Source organism: Bubalus kerabau, chromosome 5 (genome assembly GCF_029407905.1).
Source record: "Bubalus kerabau isolate K-KA32 ecotype Philippines breed swamp buffalo chromosome 5, PCC_UOA_SB_1v2, whole genome shotgun sequence".
NCBI lineage: Eukaryota > Metazoa > Chordata > Mammalia > Artiodactyla > Bovidae > Bubalus > Bubalus kerabau.
The window spans coordinates 116,232,042-116,246,455 of record NC_073628.1 but is presented as its reverse complement, the minus strand read 5'-3'; the positions used below and the strand labels follow the sequence as shown (position 1 = coordinate 116,246,455).

Sequence of the window (14,414 nt, the reverse complement as noted above, 5' to 3'; positions counted from 1 at the left end):
AAGTTATCTTTAGGAGCTATTCAAATAGTACAAAGAATCATACTAATAAGCTGGGTGGCATGAAACACCATTCTGCCAAAAAAAAAAAAAAAAAAACAAAGAAAAGAAAAGGCAGTTAACAGTTTCAATAGCCAGGATTATTTATCTAATGGTTCTTTCCTTAAGATGACACAGATATCAAGCTTACTTTCATAGGCCTAATCTTTCCTCTTTGGGGAAAAAACTCATTTTAATACTTTTACTATTTACTTTAATACTTGATATTGTAATATTTAACATTTTAATATTTAATGCTTCAAGCAAGAGTTTGTTCAGACATGTCAGTTTCTTTGTTTTTAAAATTAGGTTAAAATGTGGCACAAAACTAATATTGAAACTTTTTAATCTATCACTTTATTAATGCTTAAAACATTTCTGGCTTCATGTTTGCACTAGCCTTCTTATATCTAACCTCCAATTGTTTGATCAGACTGGCTTCTTGGGCTTTGAGTCTTTCCTTTTGCCTTTTTTTCTGTTCCTTCTTTAGTTGGTCCACAACTGATTTTCTTTTCCGCAGCTCATCCTTCAGGGCTCTGATTCTACCTTCAATGTCACTCTGGTCAGATGTAGTTTCTGAAAGAGATATAAAACCTTTTAATGTCATTTAAAAAAAATAAATTCAGTAACTGTTAATAGAAAGCACCAATGTAAAGTTAATCTAACATTTAAAATTTGAGATTCAGAAAAAAATTATTGGTGATTTCCATCCTTTCTCCTAAATCTCTATGCAGGGGTGGGGTGTGTGTCTTCCTGTTTATTTTCACCTTCTAATTGTGCTATTTTGAAACTGCAAATAAAGTTTGCAAATCTGAAGATACTCTGTCTTGATAAGTAGCTGGAAGTAGAAAACTTTTGGTTAGTGGAATTTGGACATTCTTTAAGGATTTATTTCCTGGTAACAGGATAGCCATACTTAACTGTACCTCCTCTTGGTTACTAATAGATAGTTTGATAGATTTAAAGTCATATTAAAATCAAACTAGAATTTTACCATTTGAAATTGATTGTGAGTCATCAGCTAATGGCTTAATATTATAAAAGGAGAGAGAAAAATTATAAAGAAATATACTTTGTGATAACCTTTGGAAGCTCTTAAAACATTTAAAATAATGAAATAAAGCTATAGTTAAATCTTATTTTCTTCCCAACAATTTAGACACATACATGCACACATACAAAGCAGATGTTTAGTCACAGCAAAATCATGAAAAAGACATTTCATTGTAAGCATCACACAAATCTTATAAAAATAAGCATCATTAGGACTTCCCTGGTGGTCTAGTGGCTACGACTTGTGCTTCCAGTGCAGGGGGCCCAGGTTCAATCCCTGGTCAGGGAACTAGATCCCATGTGCTGTTCACATGTGGCAACTAAAGATCCAGCATGCCACAACTGAGACCCAGCACAGTCAAATAAATACTACTACTAATAAAATAAGCATCATTTAAAAACAGCTTATTTCACTACACATGGAAATTACATAGAAAAAAAAAAAATGACATCTCCTCCTTGAATCACACCATGGTGTCATTTCCACACACTAATGATGAGTGAGGCATTTAATAGTCTTTTAAGAGAAAATACTATTATATACAACTCTGAAGACTTAGATGCACATTATAACATTACATCATAAACAACCAGGTTTTTTTTTTTTAAGCACTTCAGATTAAATTGCAAAGAACTAATCACAGAATTTATTTTGAAAAGTCCTTTTTTTGCAATGTGATCTAAATATCTTAATTAGAAATAATGACATCTAAGTTCCTGCCACTTTAGTCTCCTGACTTAAGGTGCATTAGGAAAATTATACCCATCTTATGCCAGTAGTGCCATCAGACTGAGCCCTGAGTGAATAGCGAAGCTCACTATTTACTGATCAACACTAATAAAATGAAGCAATAATAAAGGTCATTTTTAGCTTGGAATCTACTACTGGTAATTAGTAAGCTGTCTGTCACTTAATGATTTCTAGAACTGATGTGAAAATTAAATAAGATACATAAAGCATGTAGCACAGTACTTGGACTACTATAAAAAGCTCAATAAATGGTGGTAGTATTAGTACACATAAAACATTTTTATGTAGCCATATTTTATGTAACATATTTTTTGGTTTAAACCTAAAAAAGGTGGTGGTAAGGAGACAGCAACTGAGTATCTTCCTCTTGTTCTCCTTTAATTTCTGAAGAAAATAATAAATTCATTTCATTTATTTTTGGCTTAATTTATCCATTTTATTTATATATATTTTATTGAAGTACAGTTGACTTACAATGTTTCAGGTACACAGCAAGGTGATTCAGTTATACATATACACATATATTATTTTTCAGATTATTTTCCATTATAGGCTATTACAAGATATTGACTATAGCCCCCTGTGCTATACAGTAAATCTTTGTTGCATATCTATTTTTTAAAATTAGAAATCTAGCATTCTATTCATACTAAGTCAGACAAGTTGAGTCAAATGTCATACATTTTTTAGTTAGGCAATATTACTTATATATAGGTATACAAAAACTTTTCTACTACGCTTGATAAGGGCTTGAGAAAGAATATCACAAAAAAGAGAAGATGGAGAAATTGGAAAACATAAACTAAGTGAAACGGGGGCACTGAATATGAAATAGAAAAAAATGAAACAAACTAGATGAAAGTAAAAAATCATCATATAAGTCCAGTTGTTTTTAAACACAGCTGCTCATTAGAAACATATCTGGAGCTTTGGGGGAAAAAAAGCAGATCTGGGCATTTTATTTTTCAAAACATTCCAAGATAATCTGATATGCATTTGGATTTTAAAAAGTGATTACAGGTTTTTCTATTAAATGGTAGTTTTGGTGATACAGAATTCAATTATTTTTCTGTTGAAACAATCATGATACAATGGTATTAAGTGAGTAATAGTTGCATAATCACAATAATAAAAGATGTTTATCAGTTTTCACAATCAATAGCCAGACAAAAAATAAAAGGTAATTACAACTGCAAGCCATAATGGGAATATGATTAATCTAATAATATAAAATAATTACATACAATCTGGGGGGTTAAGTAGAGTGATGTGGTAAGTACAAATGCACCAACCACAAGACACAGACTGGCTGAGCAGATGAAAACATGTCCATGTATGCACTTCCACTTACCACATCACTCTACTTAACCCCCCAGATTGTAATTATTATATATTATTAGATTAATCATATTCCCATTATGGCTTGCAGTTGTAATGATCCTATTACCGTTTTCTTAATTGTTTCAGATTCATTTTCTGTAGGTCTTTTCCTTCTCCTGTGTTTCTTGCTTAGAGAAATTCCTTTAGCATTTGTTGTAAAGCTGGTTTGGTGGTGCTGAATTCTCTGACTTCTGCTTGTCTGGAAAGCTTTTTGATTTCTCCATTAAATCTGAATAAGAGTCTCGCTGGGTAAAGTATTCTTGGTTGCAGCTTCTTCCCCTTAATCTCTTTAAATATATCATGCCATTCCCTTTTGGCATGTAGAGTTTCTATTGAGAAATCAGCTGATAGCCTGATGGAGTTCCCCTGTATGTTATCTGTCGTTTTTCCCTTGTTGCTTTTAACATTTTATCTTGGTCTTTAATTTTTGTCAGTTTGATTACTATGTGTCTTGGTGTGTTCCTCCTTGGGTTTATCCTGCCTGGGACTCTCTGTGCTTCCTGGACTTGATTGACTAGTTCCTTTCCTATGTTAGGGAAGTTTTCAGCTATAATCTCTTGAAATATTTTCTCAGGTCTTTTCTCTCTTCTCCTGGGACCCCTCTACTGTGAATGTTGGTGTGTTTAATGTTGTCCCGAGGTCTCTTAGGCTGTCTCCATTTTTTTCTTTTTTCTATATTCTGTTCTGCAGCAGTGACTTCCACCATTCTGTCCTCCCTCATTTATTTGTTCTTCTGCTTCAGTTATTCTGCTATGGATTCCTTCTAGTATATTATTCTTCTCTGTTTATGCTTTAGTTCTTCTTTTTTTTTTTTTTTTTTTTTTTTAATTTTATTTTATTTTTAAACTTTACATAACTGTATTAGATTTGCCAAATATCAAAATGAATCCGCCACAGGTATACATGTGTTCCCCATCCTGAACCCTCCTCCCTCCTCCCTCCCCATTCCATCCCTCTGGGTCGTCCCAGTGCACCAGCCCCAAGCATCCAGTATCGTGCATCGAACCTGGACTGGCAACTCATTTCATACATGATATTTACATGTTTCAATGCCATTCTCCCAAATCTTCCCACCCTCTCCCTCTCCCACAGAGTCCATAAGACTGTTCTATACATCAGTGTCTCTTTTGCTGTCTCGTACACAGGGTTATTGTTACCATCTTTCTAAATTCCATATATATGTGTTAGTATACTGTATTGGTGTTTTTCTTTCTGGCTTACTTCACTCTGTATAATAGGCTCCAGTTTCATCCACCTCATTAGAACTGATTCAAATGTATTCTTTTTAATGGCTGAATAATACTCCATTGTGTATATGTACCACAGCTTTCTTATCCATTCATCTGCTGATGGACATCTAGGTTGCTTCCATGTCCTGGCTATTATAAACAGTGCTGCGATGAACATTGGGGTACTCGTGTCTCTTTCCCTTCTGGTTTTCTCAGTGTGTATGCCCAGCAGTGGGATTGCTGGATCATAAGGCATGTCTATTTCCAGTTTTTTAAGGAATCTCCACACTGTTCTCCATAGTGGCTGCACTAGTTTGCATTCCCACCAACAGTGTAAGAGGGTTCCCTTTTCTCCACACCCTCTCCAGCATTTATTACTTGTAGACTTTTGGATTGCAGCCATTCTGACTGGCGTGAAATGGTACCTCATAGTGGTTTTGATTTGCATTTCTCTGATAATGAGTGATGTTGAGCATCTTTTCATGTGTTTGTTAGCCATCTTTATGTCTTCTTTGGAGAAATGTCTATTTAGTTCTTTGGCCCATTTTTTGATTGGGTCATTTATTTTTCTGGAGTTGAGCTGTAGGAGTTGCTTGTATATTCTCGAGATTAGTTGTTTGTCAGTTGCTTCATTTGCTATTATCTTCTCCCATTCTGAAGGCTGTCTTTTCACCTTGCTAATAGTTTCCTTTGATGTGCAGAAGCTTTTAAGGTTAATTAGGTCCCATTTGTTTATTTTTGCTTTTATTTCCAATATTCTGGGAGGTGGGTCATAGAGGATCCTGCTGTGATGTATGTCAGAGAGTGTTTTGCCTAGTTCTTCTATGTCTTTGGTAAACATTTCTTGCATCTTCTCCATTGTTTTCCCAAGATCCTGGATCGTCTTCACTATCATTATTCTGAATTCTTTTTCTGGAAGGTTGCCTATTTCCACTTCACTTAGTTGTTTTTCTGGGGTTTTATCTTGTCCCTTCATCTGGGACATAACTTTCTGCTTTTTCATCCTGACTGACTTTCAGTAATGTGAGTTTTGTTTTAGCTGCTGTGGGACTGTTGATCTTGCTTCTTCTGTCTGCCCTCCAATGCAGGAGGCTAAGAGGCTTGTGTAAGCTTCCTGATAGGAAGGACTGGCAGTGGGAAAATCTGAGCCTTGCTCAGTAAAACTTTAATCCAGTTATCTGCTGATGGGTGGGGTTGCACTGGCAGTTGTTCGGCCTGAGGTCTACGGGCACTATGGCAGGGTTAATGGCGGCTTCCAAGAGGGCTTACACCAAGGGGGACCTTCCAGGACTGCTGCGGCCAGTGTCCCCTTCCCTGTGGTGAGCCCCTGCCAACCCATGACTCCACAGGAGACCTCCGACATTAGCAGGTAGTTTTGGTTCAGTCTTCTACAGGGTGACTGCTCTTTTCCTCTGGGTCTTGATGTGTGCAAGATTTCGTTTGTGTATTCCAAGACCGGAGTCACTGTTTCCCCTGCTGCTGCTACTGCTGCTACGTCACTTCAGTCGTGTCCAACTCTGTGTGACCCCATAGACGGCAGCCCACCAGGCTCCCCCGTCCCTGGGATTCTCCAGCCAAGAACGCTGGAGTGGGTTGCCATTTCCTTCTCCAACACATAGAAGTGAAAAGGGAAAGTGAAGTCGCTCTGTCGCGTCCGACCCTCAGCGACCCCATGGACTGCAGCCTACCAGGCTCCTCCGTCCATGGGATTTTCCAGGCAAGAGTACTGGAGTGGGGTGCCATTGCCTTCTCCGCTGTATCCCCTAGTCCTGTGAAATTCCTATAATCAAATCCCACTGGCCTTCAAGGTCGGATTCCCTGGGGATTCTCGGCCCCTTTGTGGGATCCCCAGGCTGAGAAGCCTGATGTGGGGTTTAGAACCTTCACAACAGTGGGAGAACTTCTTTGCTACTATTTGTCTCCAGTTTTTGGGTCACCCACCTGGCAGGTATGGGAATTTGATTTTATTGTTATTGTGCCCCTCCTACCATCTTGCTATAGCTTCTTTGTCTTTGGATGTGCAGTATCTTTTTATGGTGGTTCTAGCATCCTCCTGTCAACGGCTGTTGAACATGCAATTTTGGTGTTCTTGCAGAAGGAGATGAGTAGACATCCTCTCAACTTGTTCTAGAGCTAAAAGGCTCTGAATCTTACTGGTAAGCTTTACGGTGATTTAATTAACAATTCTGAACAATAATTGGGGGTAGGATTGCAAGTTGAACTGAAAATTATAACCTTTCTAAAATGAAATATAAACCCCATACCTTTGAATCTGCTAAAGCTGTGTATTCTTTTAGCTTGATAAACTTTATGTGCTTCCCGAACTTGAGATGTTACTTTGATAAAATTTTATAGGAGACCACTATACTTCCATAACTTTGCCTCCAAAATGATTATTTTAAATGAATATATTTTAAAAATTGGATATGTAAGCAGTTATCTTTTTAAATAAAAACATTTCTCAACTATGACTGTGAAGATTTAACAGAGATGATGAGAAACTTTAAGTTCAGACGAAAGACCATGTGAAATGTTTACATTTTTAAACAGTAAAGAAACCAAAGTTCTACAAGCGAAAGGTAAAAAGAGATCAAATAAAAGTCTATGACAGTGAATGGGAGTACATTTTCCACATGCCCAAATCTAGTTCTACTATATAGTGTTTATCATCAATAATATCTAAAGGAACCTCTAGAAAAAAATTTTTTTATCCAAGTAACTCTCTAGATCAATGTATTGTCTTTATGGAATTCTCTCCTACAGGTTTTTTTTGGAAGAAAGGGGATAGGGGAAATGACAGGAAAATGAGACTTCTGTTGGCTGAAATACATCAAGACAGAATAACCTGATGAACAGAATAACTTGATTAAAAATTAAGCTTCATTATTTGACACGTTGATTGTATTAATCTGGCTCATAACAAACTCTCCATCATGTAACTAAGAAAAGTATTATATAACTCCACTGCATTAACATTTACCACTCCTATAAATACCACATATAATGAATAATGCTGTCATGAACAGGTAGATGGCATCTATAGCCTAGAAATCTCAGAGATATTTTTCTAAAACAGTTCTCATTTAAATATATTTTACCATTAAAATAATATCTTACAAATATTATTAATCCTTATTTTATAATTCATACAAGGATGATTAAGATATTATTTCATTGCTATAGATAAGAAAGAACATTAGTTGTGGGAAGGAAACTTGAAGAAAGTCACCAGTAAGTAAGAGAGAAATAATGAGAATCCATATTTCCAAATATCAAGTTTATGTCCACTGAAAGCTTACTCCACTGGCAGTAACTTTTCCCCAGATTACATGAAAGCAAATATATACAAAAAATTAATCACTTTCAACAGATAAATATGACAGACAACATTCTTCAACGATTACTGGCTTGATTCACTAATTTCACTTCTAAGAATTTATTCCTACTGAAATATTCAACAGGAATATCAATATAAATTAAAAGGGCTGCCAGGTGGTACAGTGGTAAAGAACCTGTCTGCCAACGAAGGAGACACAAGATATGCAGGTTCAATTCCTGAGTCAGAAAGTAGGAAATAGCAACCCACTCTAGTATTCTCGCCTGGAAAACTCCAAGGACAGAGGAGCCTTGCCGCTACAGTCCATAGGGCTGCAAACAGTTGGACACGACTGAGAATGCACACATGTCATGTCATGTCATATATAAATGAAGATATTCATTATACCATTACTTGAAATTTTGAAAATTTTAAGAAAATCTACATGATTATCATCAGGGAAATGGTTATATTATGGTATATCTACCCTTTGAAATATTATGCAGTTATTCAAAGAATAAGTAAATATGGGCATAGGAAAAACCCAAGAGCTACTGTTGTTTAATAAAACACTGAAAGCAAAGGGGGTATAAAATAGGATCAAAGATAAAAAAAAATGAGTAATATTTTTTACTTTTCCTTTACTAAATGTCTACTCTCAAAAGAAAATTGAAAATGAGCTCAAAAGACATACACTCGATATAGTATTAATCTTCCTCAGAATCCTACATAAACCAAGTTTTGTCTGTCTAGATATGTCTCCCAAGATCAATGCCTTGAAGTCTCTTAGAGTAGAGCCTGTTCATTCTTTCATAATCTACGTACAACTGGGATTTATAGTAGGATAGAGGTTATGGGAAAATAATGAATGCTCCCTACTGCCATGTGCAGTCTCTACTTTTCCTTCCTTGAGACTTATGCTGTCCTGCTCTACCACCTCCTGTTTCTCCTCATGGGCATCATTAAATCATTCAAGAAACATAATACCTACTACGTGCAATGCAAAGTACCTGCTAGGGTCAGGAACATAAATTCTAGTAGAGGACACCTGCTACTAGGTTGAATTAATGTGTTGATTAAATTAATGTTTGATTAAATTTATATGCTGTCTGGTATAACAAGTTAAAAGTGCAGAGCACTATAGGAACACATAAGCAGCACCTGTCACACACAAAAAATTCAACAAATGTCTGATGAATAAATGACTACTAATGTCTAAGAACATAACAATTTATCATAGTTTGTATAATGAGGGATATAAATTATCAAGGGAAAGTAAAGAATTATGTAATTCAATTTTGGCAAGGAAAAAGCCTTTACAAATGAAACAGAGAATAACATTTTACCAGTCACACAGACAGACAAAGCTTATTAAAGAGGAATGCAAACATACTACAAAGAAAACTAACTCCTTCCTTGTTCCTCTTACCTGACTGTGTCATAGATAATGACTCATCTGACCAACTATAACAATGTTGATGGGACTTGACGGGCAGACGACCGTGTCCTCCAGTCCTATGACTTCCTTTGCTAGACTCTTGCTTTGACACAGACATGCAGCTCTTGGGAGGTGACTGTTTAAACAGAAATCAAATAAGAACTGTTCTGTGATACAATTATTAAACTCTATTTAAAATGTAAGATACTAACAAGTTAAAGATAATATTTACAAAGAGTTTTAAATAACTTCATGAAATAAAAAGTGAAAAAAGGTTTTCAAATTACACAAAAGATTTCAACTTTTTTAAGTATATGGAAAAAGTTATTTAAAAGCATGCTTTTAAAGATGTTTATGATAAACTATGAGTGGCTACTGAATCAGTGATATTCACCCCTTTATTTAACTTTAAAAATACTAAATATGGGTGTACAGATATCTCTTCGACATAGTGATTTTACTTCCTTCTGATACATATCCACAAGTGCATTTGCTGGATCATTGGTAGTTCTTCATCAATAGATAAATGAATAAAGAAAATGTGACATCCACCAGCCCCCCCCCCCCACACACACACAAATACTATTTAGTCATTAAAAAAAAGAAAAAGGAAATCCTGTCATTTGAGACAACATGAATTGATCTTGAGGGCACTTAACTAAGTGAAGAAAGTCAGAGAGAGAAAGACAAATATTTTATGATTTCACTTATATGTGGAATCCAAAAAAACTCCAACTCATAGAAAAAGAGATCAGATTTGTGGTCCCCAGAAGTGGGGAGTAGTGGGTAGGGAACTGGCTGAAGCTGGTCAAAAGGTATCAGTTTCCAGTTATAGGATATATAAGTACTGGGGATATAATGTACAACATGATGACTATATTTAACACTGCTGCATGGTATGTTTGAAAGCTGCTAAAAGAGTAGACCCTAAAAATTCTCATCACAAGGAAAAAAATGTTTTTGTAACTATACAAGATGATGGATATTCACTAAACTTACTGTAGTGATCATTTCACAATATGTGTATGTCAAGTCATCATGCTGTACACTTTAAACTCATGCTGTACACTTTAAATTCACAGTGCTAAATGTCCATTATATGTCAATAAAACCGAAAAAAAATTAATACGAAATAGGTACTATCTTTATGGAAGAAAAGAAGAAGATAGGAAAGGGGGGAGGGAAGAAAATAAGAGCATAAGAAGACTGCCCACACTAGATTATTTATCACAAAGGGAGTAATTTCTACCCTGGTATCAAGAAGAAGTGAATAAGCCTAATGTGGTTCCTAACTGTTACATCATCACTTCCTATCCCTGCAATGGTGGGCAAGTTACTCAGTCTGCTAAGCTTCAGAGTGGGGCTTAAAACATCATCTAAAGAATTGCTGTGAGGATAATCTACATAAGGCATTCAGCACACTACCTGGCACTTGACAAACACCCAATAAATATTACTTTTTATTATAAAAGTGACTTTAAGACACACTAGCTTTGACTTTCTTATATGGTCCATTTTCAGCTTAGGTGGATTCTTTTTTCAAACACAAAGTGGCTTTTAACAATGTTTTTATTCACTTACAGTATTTAATATTATGCTAATCCTTCATATAGATTATAAAGTTAAGCTTAGAAAAAGCTAAATTTCTAGCTTAAGGCTTTACTAGACAGTTTTTTACTAAAGTATAGAATTAAGGGCAATGTGAAAAACCTCTTTATTCTGAAGTGACTATTATTCTAATTTAGAATCCATATCCATTTCAGATCTGCCTTAAAGAGATGAAACCACTACTACGATTAAGAAGTATAGAGCAGTCATTAACTAAATTATAGAAAAGGCGCACTGGTATGGTTTAAGGTCTTATTGTTTCTATTATGTGACAAATCGCAGACTTTAATAAGAACTTGCCCCGCACATTATCTTTATTAAAGACTTTAGAAGTTCCTACCTCTGTTTATTAAAAACTTCATAGCATATAATTTTATAAATGCCACTAAAGCTAAAATTCATATATTTATAAATTTCTAGGAGTCAATGAAAAGCTTTATTTCTACTCAAATGTCATGTACTTTACACTACAGGTATGGGTGATAGTCAATGCTTCCTTAATAGCAAGAATATAACAGTTAATAATATACCTTTCAGATAGGTTTTTTGTAAAGAACCTTTAAGATATAAATATATATTAACTTACATGTTTACTAGGCGAGGTAGAAGATTCTAGTTCTTGTGAAAAAACCATGTCTTCAGTAAGTAGACTATGATCTGGACTCCCAGGATGCTCCTGAACTATAGACTCAGATGGTATATACTCAACAGCAGGGCTGCCCAGTTCTTCTGGAATAGAGCTTTCACTGTGTAGATGAGAGTAGGAAGGTACTGGAGATTCTGTTTCACTCACTATTTCTAGAAGAGAAGGTGAAAACAAGAAAAAGTACACAATCATAGTCAAGGGAAATGTTCATCTGTTAGACTTTACATTTGTTTTTAGCATGATTTCACTAGTTGCATTTAGATATATTTTTTAATCCCATCACTTAATGAATCACATTTACTGTTAACATCCTTAAGTCTAAGAATTTTGGCTGATCCAAACTGAGAGACATTATCTGTAACATATAGTCAGCAATGATAATGATAACCTGAGTGTCTGTAAAGATGCAATTACAACTCGTATTTGTTTAGGAAAATGGAAACATATGGAAATCAATCACTTTGGAAAGCAATTTGGGAGTATTTGGTAAACATGAAAAAACACTTTATGATCTAGAGATTCTACTTCTAGGTATATATCCTAGAGAAATCTTGTATACATGCAGCAGGAGACATATACATGGTTATCAGCAGTATTGTTATAATAGTAAAAAACTAAGTAAAATGGTGACAATTGCAGCAATGAAATTAAAAGACGCTTACTCCTTGGAAGGAAAGTTATGACCAACCTAGATAGCATATTCAAAAGCAGAGATATTACTTCGCCAACAAAGGTCCGTCTAGTCAAGGCTATGGTGTTTCCAGTGGTCATGTATGGATGTGAGAGTTGGACTATAAAGAAAGCTGAGCGCCGAAGAATTGATGCTTTTGAACTGTGGTGTTGGAGAAGACTCTTGAGAGTCCCTTGGACTGCAAGGAGATCCAACCAGTCCATTCTAAAGGAGACCAGTCCTGGGTGTTCACTGGAAGGATTGATGTTGAGGCTGAAACTCCAATACTTTGGCCACCTCATGGGAAGAGCTGACTCATTGGAAAAGACCCTGATGCTGGGAAAGACTGAGGGCAGGAGGAGCAGGGGACGACAGAGTATGAGATGGTTGGATGGCATCATTGACTCGATGTACATGGGTTTGGGTGGACTCCGGGAGTTGGTGATGGACAGGGAGGCCTGGCGTGCTGCAGTTCATGAGGCTGCAAAGAGTTGGACACGACTGAGTGACTGAATTGAACTGAACTGAAGTAAAATGAATAAATTGTCATATATTTATAAACTGAAATGCTACACAGCAATACAAATGAATGAACTGTATGCATCGAGATATACTATGAATTTTACTCAGCACTTTTGGAACTTGTAGCACTATCTTGCCTCTGGAATTTCCTGTCCATTGTGGCCTCAGCTCTAAGAAAACAAATACTTTTGACAGTAAACAGAAAATTCTTGATGTTATACTTGTATAATCTTAAGAATGTACACTGCTTTCATTCTGTCACCATGGATATAATGCCCCACAAGGATTAAGTTATACTTTGGCTCAATATTGATAAAATTTTTTATCAGTTACTATTATTATCACCATGTGCTCAGTCATGTCAGACTTCTTGCGACCCCTTGGACTGTAGCCTGTCAGGCTCTTCTGTCCATGGGATTTCCCGGGCAAGAATACTGGAATGGGTTGCCATTTCCTTCTCAGAGGATCTTCCTGACCTGGGGATCAAACCCGCATCTCCTACTGGCAGTCAAATCCTTTACACTGAGCACCACTACCACTACCACCTGGGAAGCCCAACAAAAGAAATACCTATACCCCAAAGAATGTTTTACTTTAATAAACATTTATAAAATTACATTTCATAAACTGCCTGTATATACCATATTTTGTTTATCTACTTATTTGTTGATAGCCACTTGGGTTTTTCATCTTTTGGCTATTGTGAATAATGCTGCTATAAACATGGGTGTACAAATAGCTCTCTGAAAACTCGGTTTCAATTCTTTTTGGTATATATGTATATAAACCCAGAAGTGGAATACAGTAATTCTATTTTTAATTTTTTGAGGTACTGATATACCATTTCCATAATAGTTACAACTATTTTACATTCCCATCAGCACTGCACACAGGCACCAATTTCTCCAAATCCTTGTCAACATTTTTTTTTTTTTGAGAATAGCTTTCCTAATAGATGTGAGTGTGTATTTCACTGTATCCCTGACTTTTGAAGAGTTATATTTCAATAGGAGTCTAGCAACATTTTTACGCTTTTAAAGAAATACAGACTATAGCAGAAAAACACTAAAACTTTGTAAAATGTTTAATCTGTAGGTGTTGTCCAATATGGTAGCCATCAGCCTCATGTTGCCACTTAAATAGCAATTAAGTCCAATTTCTCAGTTCTACCAGCTAAATTTCAAGTGCTCAATAGTCATTTAAAAAAATCAGGCTTTCAAAAAGTCTCAAGAGCTCTTCCCTGAATAATATTTTATGTTTTATGAAAGAAAGATACATGGCTTAAACTCCTTAATGATGGACATCTGTCAGATTTCTTGGACCCCAAGCTTACTTTTAAACCCTCATTGATTATTTGATGATTTCCTGCCACATGAGTTCCTTGTCACCCAAGACAGAACCCAGAAAAGCCAATTGGCAGCTTCCTTGCTGGGCACTGGAACTTGGGCATTGAAACTAGGTGTCCTGGTAGAAGACCTCATTACAAAAGTGAATAACCTGAAAAAGAAGGCTCCATGTGGATTCTACTTCAGGTGGCTTTTGGTAGTGACAGTGGATTTTTCAGACTTTGCAAAGTGGTGCAGAAGCGGCATGAATGGGGAATGACAAAAACAGTAGTTTTCTTTAGTGCTCTGGTGAGTAACTGCTAGAGCAATTTTCTCATCAAGCCAGTTCTCTGGTGTGGTTTTAGAACTTCTTCTAGAAGCTGTGTAGAGCTGGCTCTCCAGTCAACTCAAAATTTTATGAACCACTACATGGTCTTCAG

The 14,414-nt window shown here is 35.9% G+C and overlaps 1 protein-coding gene across 4 annotated transcripts in view; it reads right to left on the bottom strand.

The window, feature by feature from the left end:
- CEP350 (centrosomal protein 350) overlaps positions 1-14,414 on the bottom strand; it is a 160,813-nt gene that overhangs the window by 23,203 nt on the left and 123,196 nt on the right. For all 4 annotated transcript variants that reach the window (XM_055582851.1, XM_055582854.1, XM_055582853.1 and 1 more), the window contains 3 exons: positions 11,398-11,609; positions 9,195-9,339; positions 452-612 (listed from right to left, as the gene is read on the bottom strand). In XM_055582851.1, the coding sequence (XP_055438826.1) occupies positions 452-612; positions 9,195-9,339; positions 11,398-11,609 (518 nt within the window). The remainder of the gene's footprint in view (positions 1-451; positions 613-9,194; positions 9,340-11,397; positions 11,610-14,414) is intronic.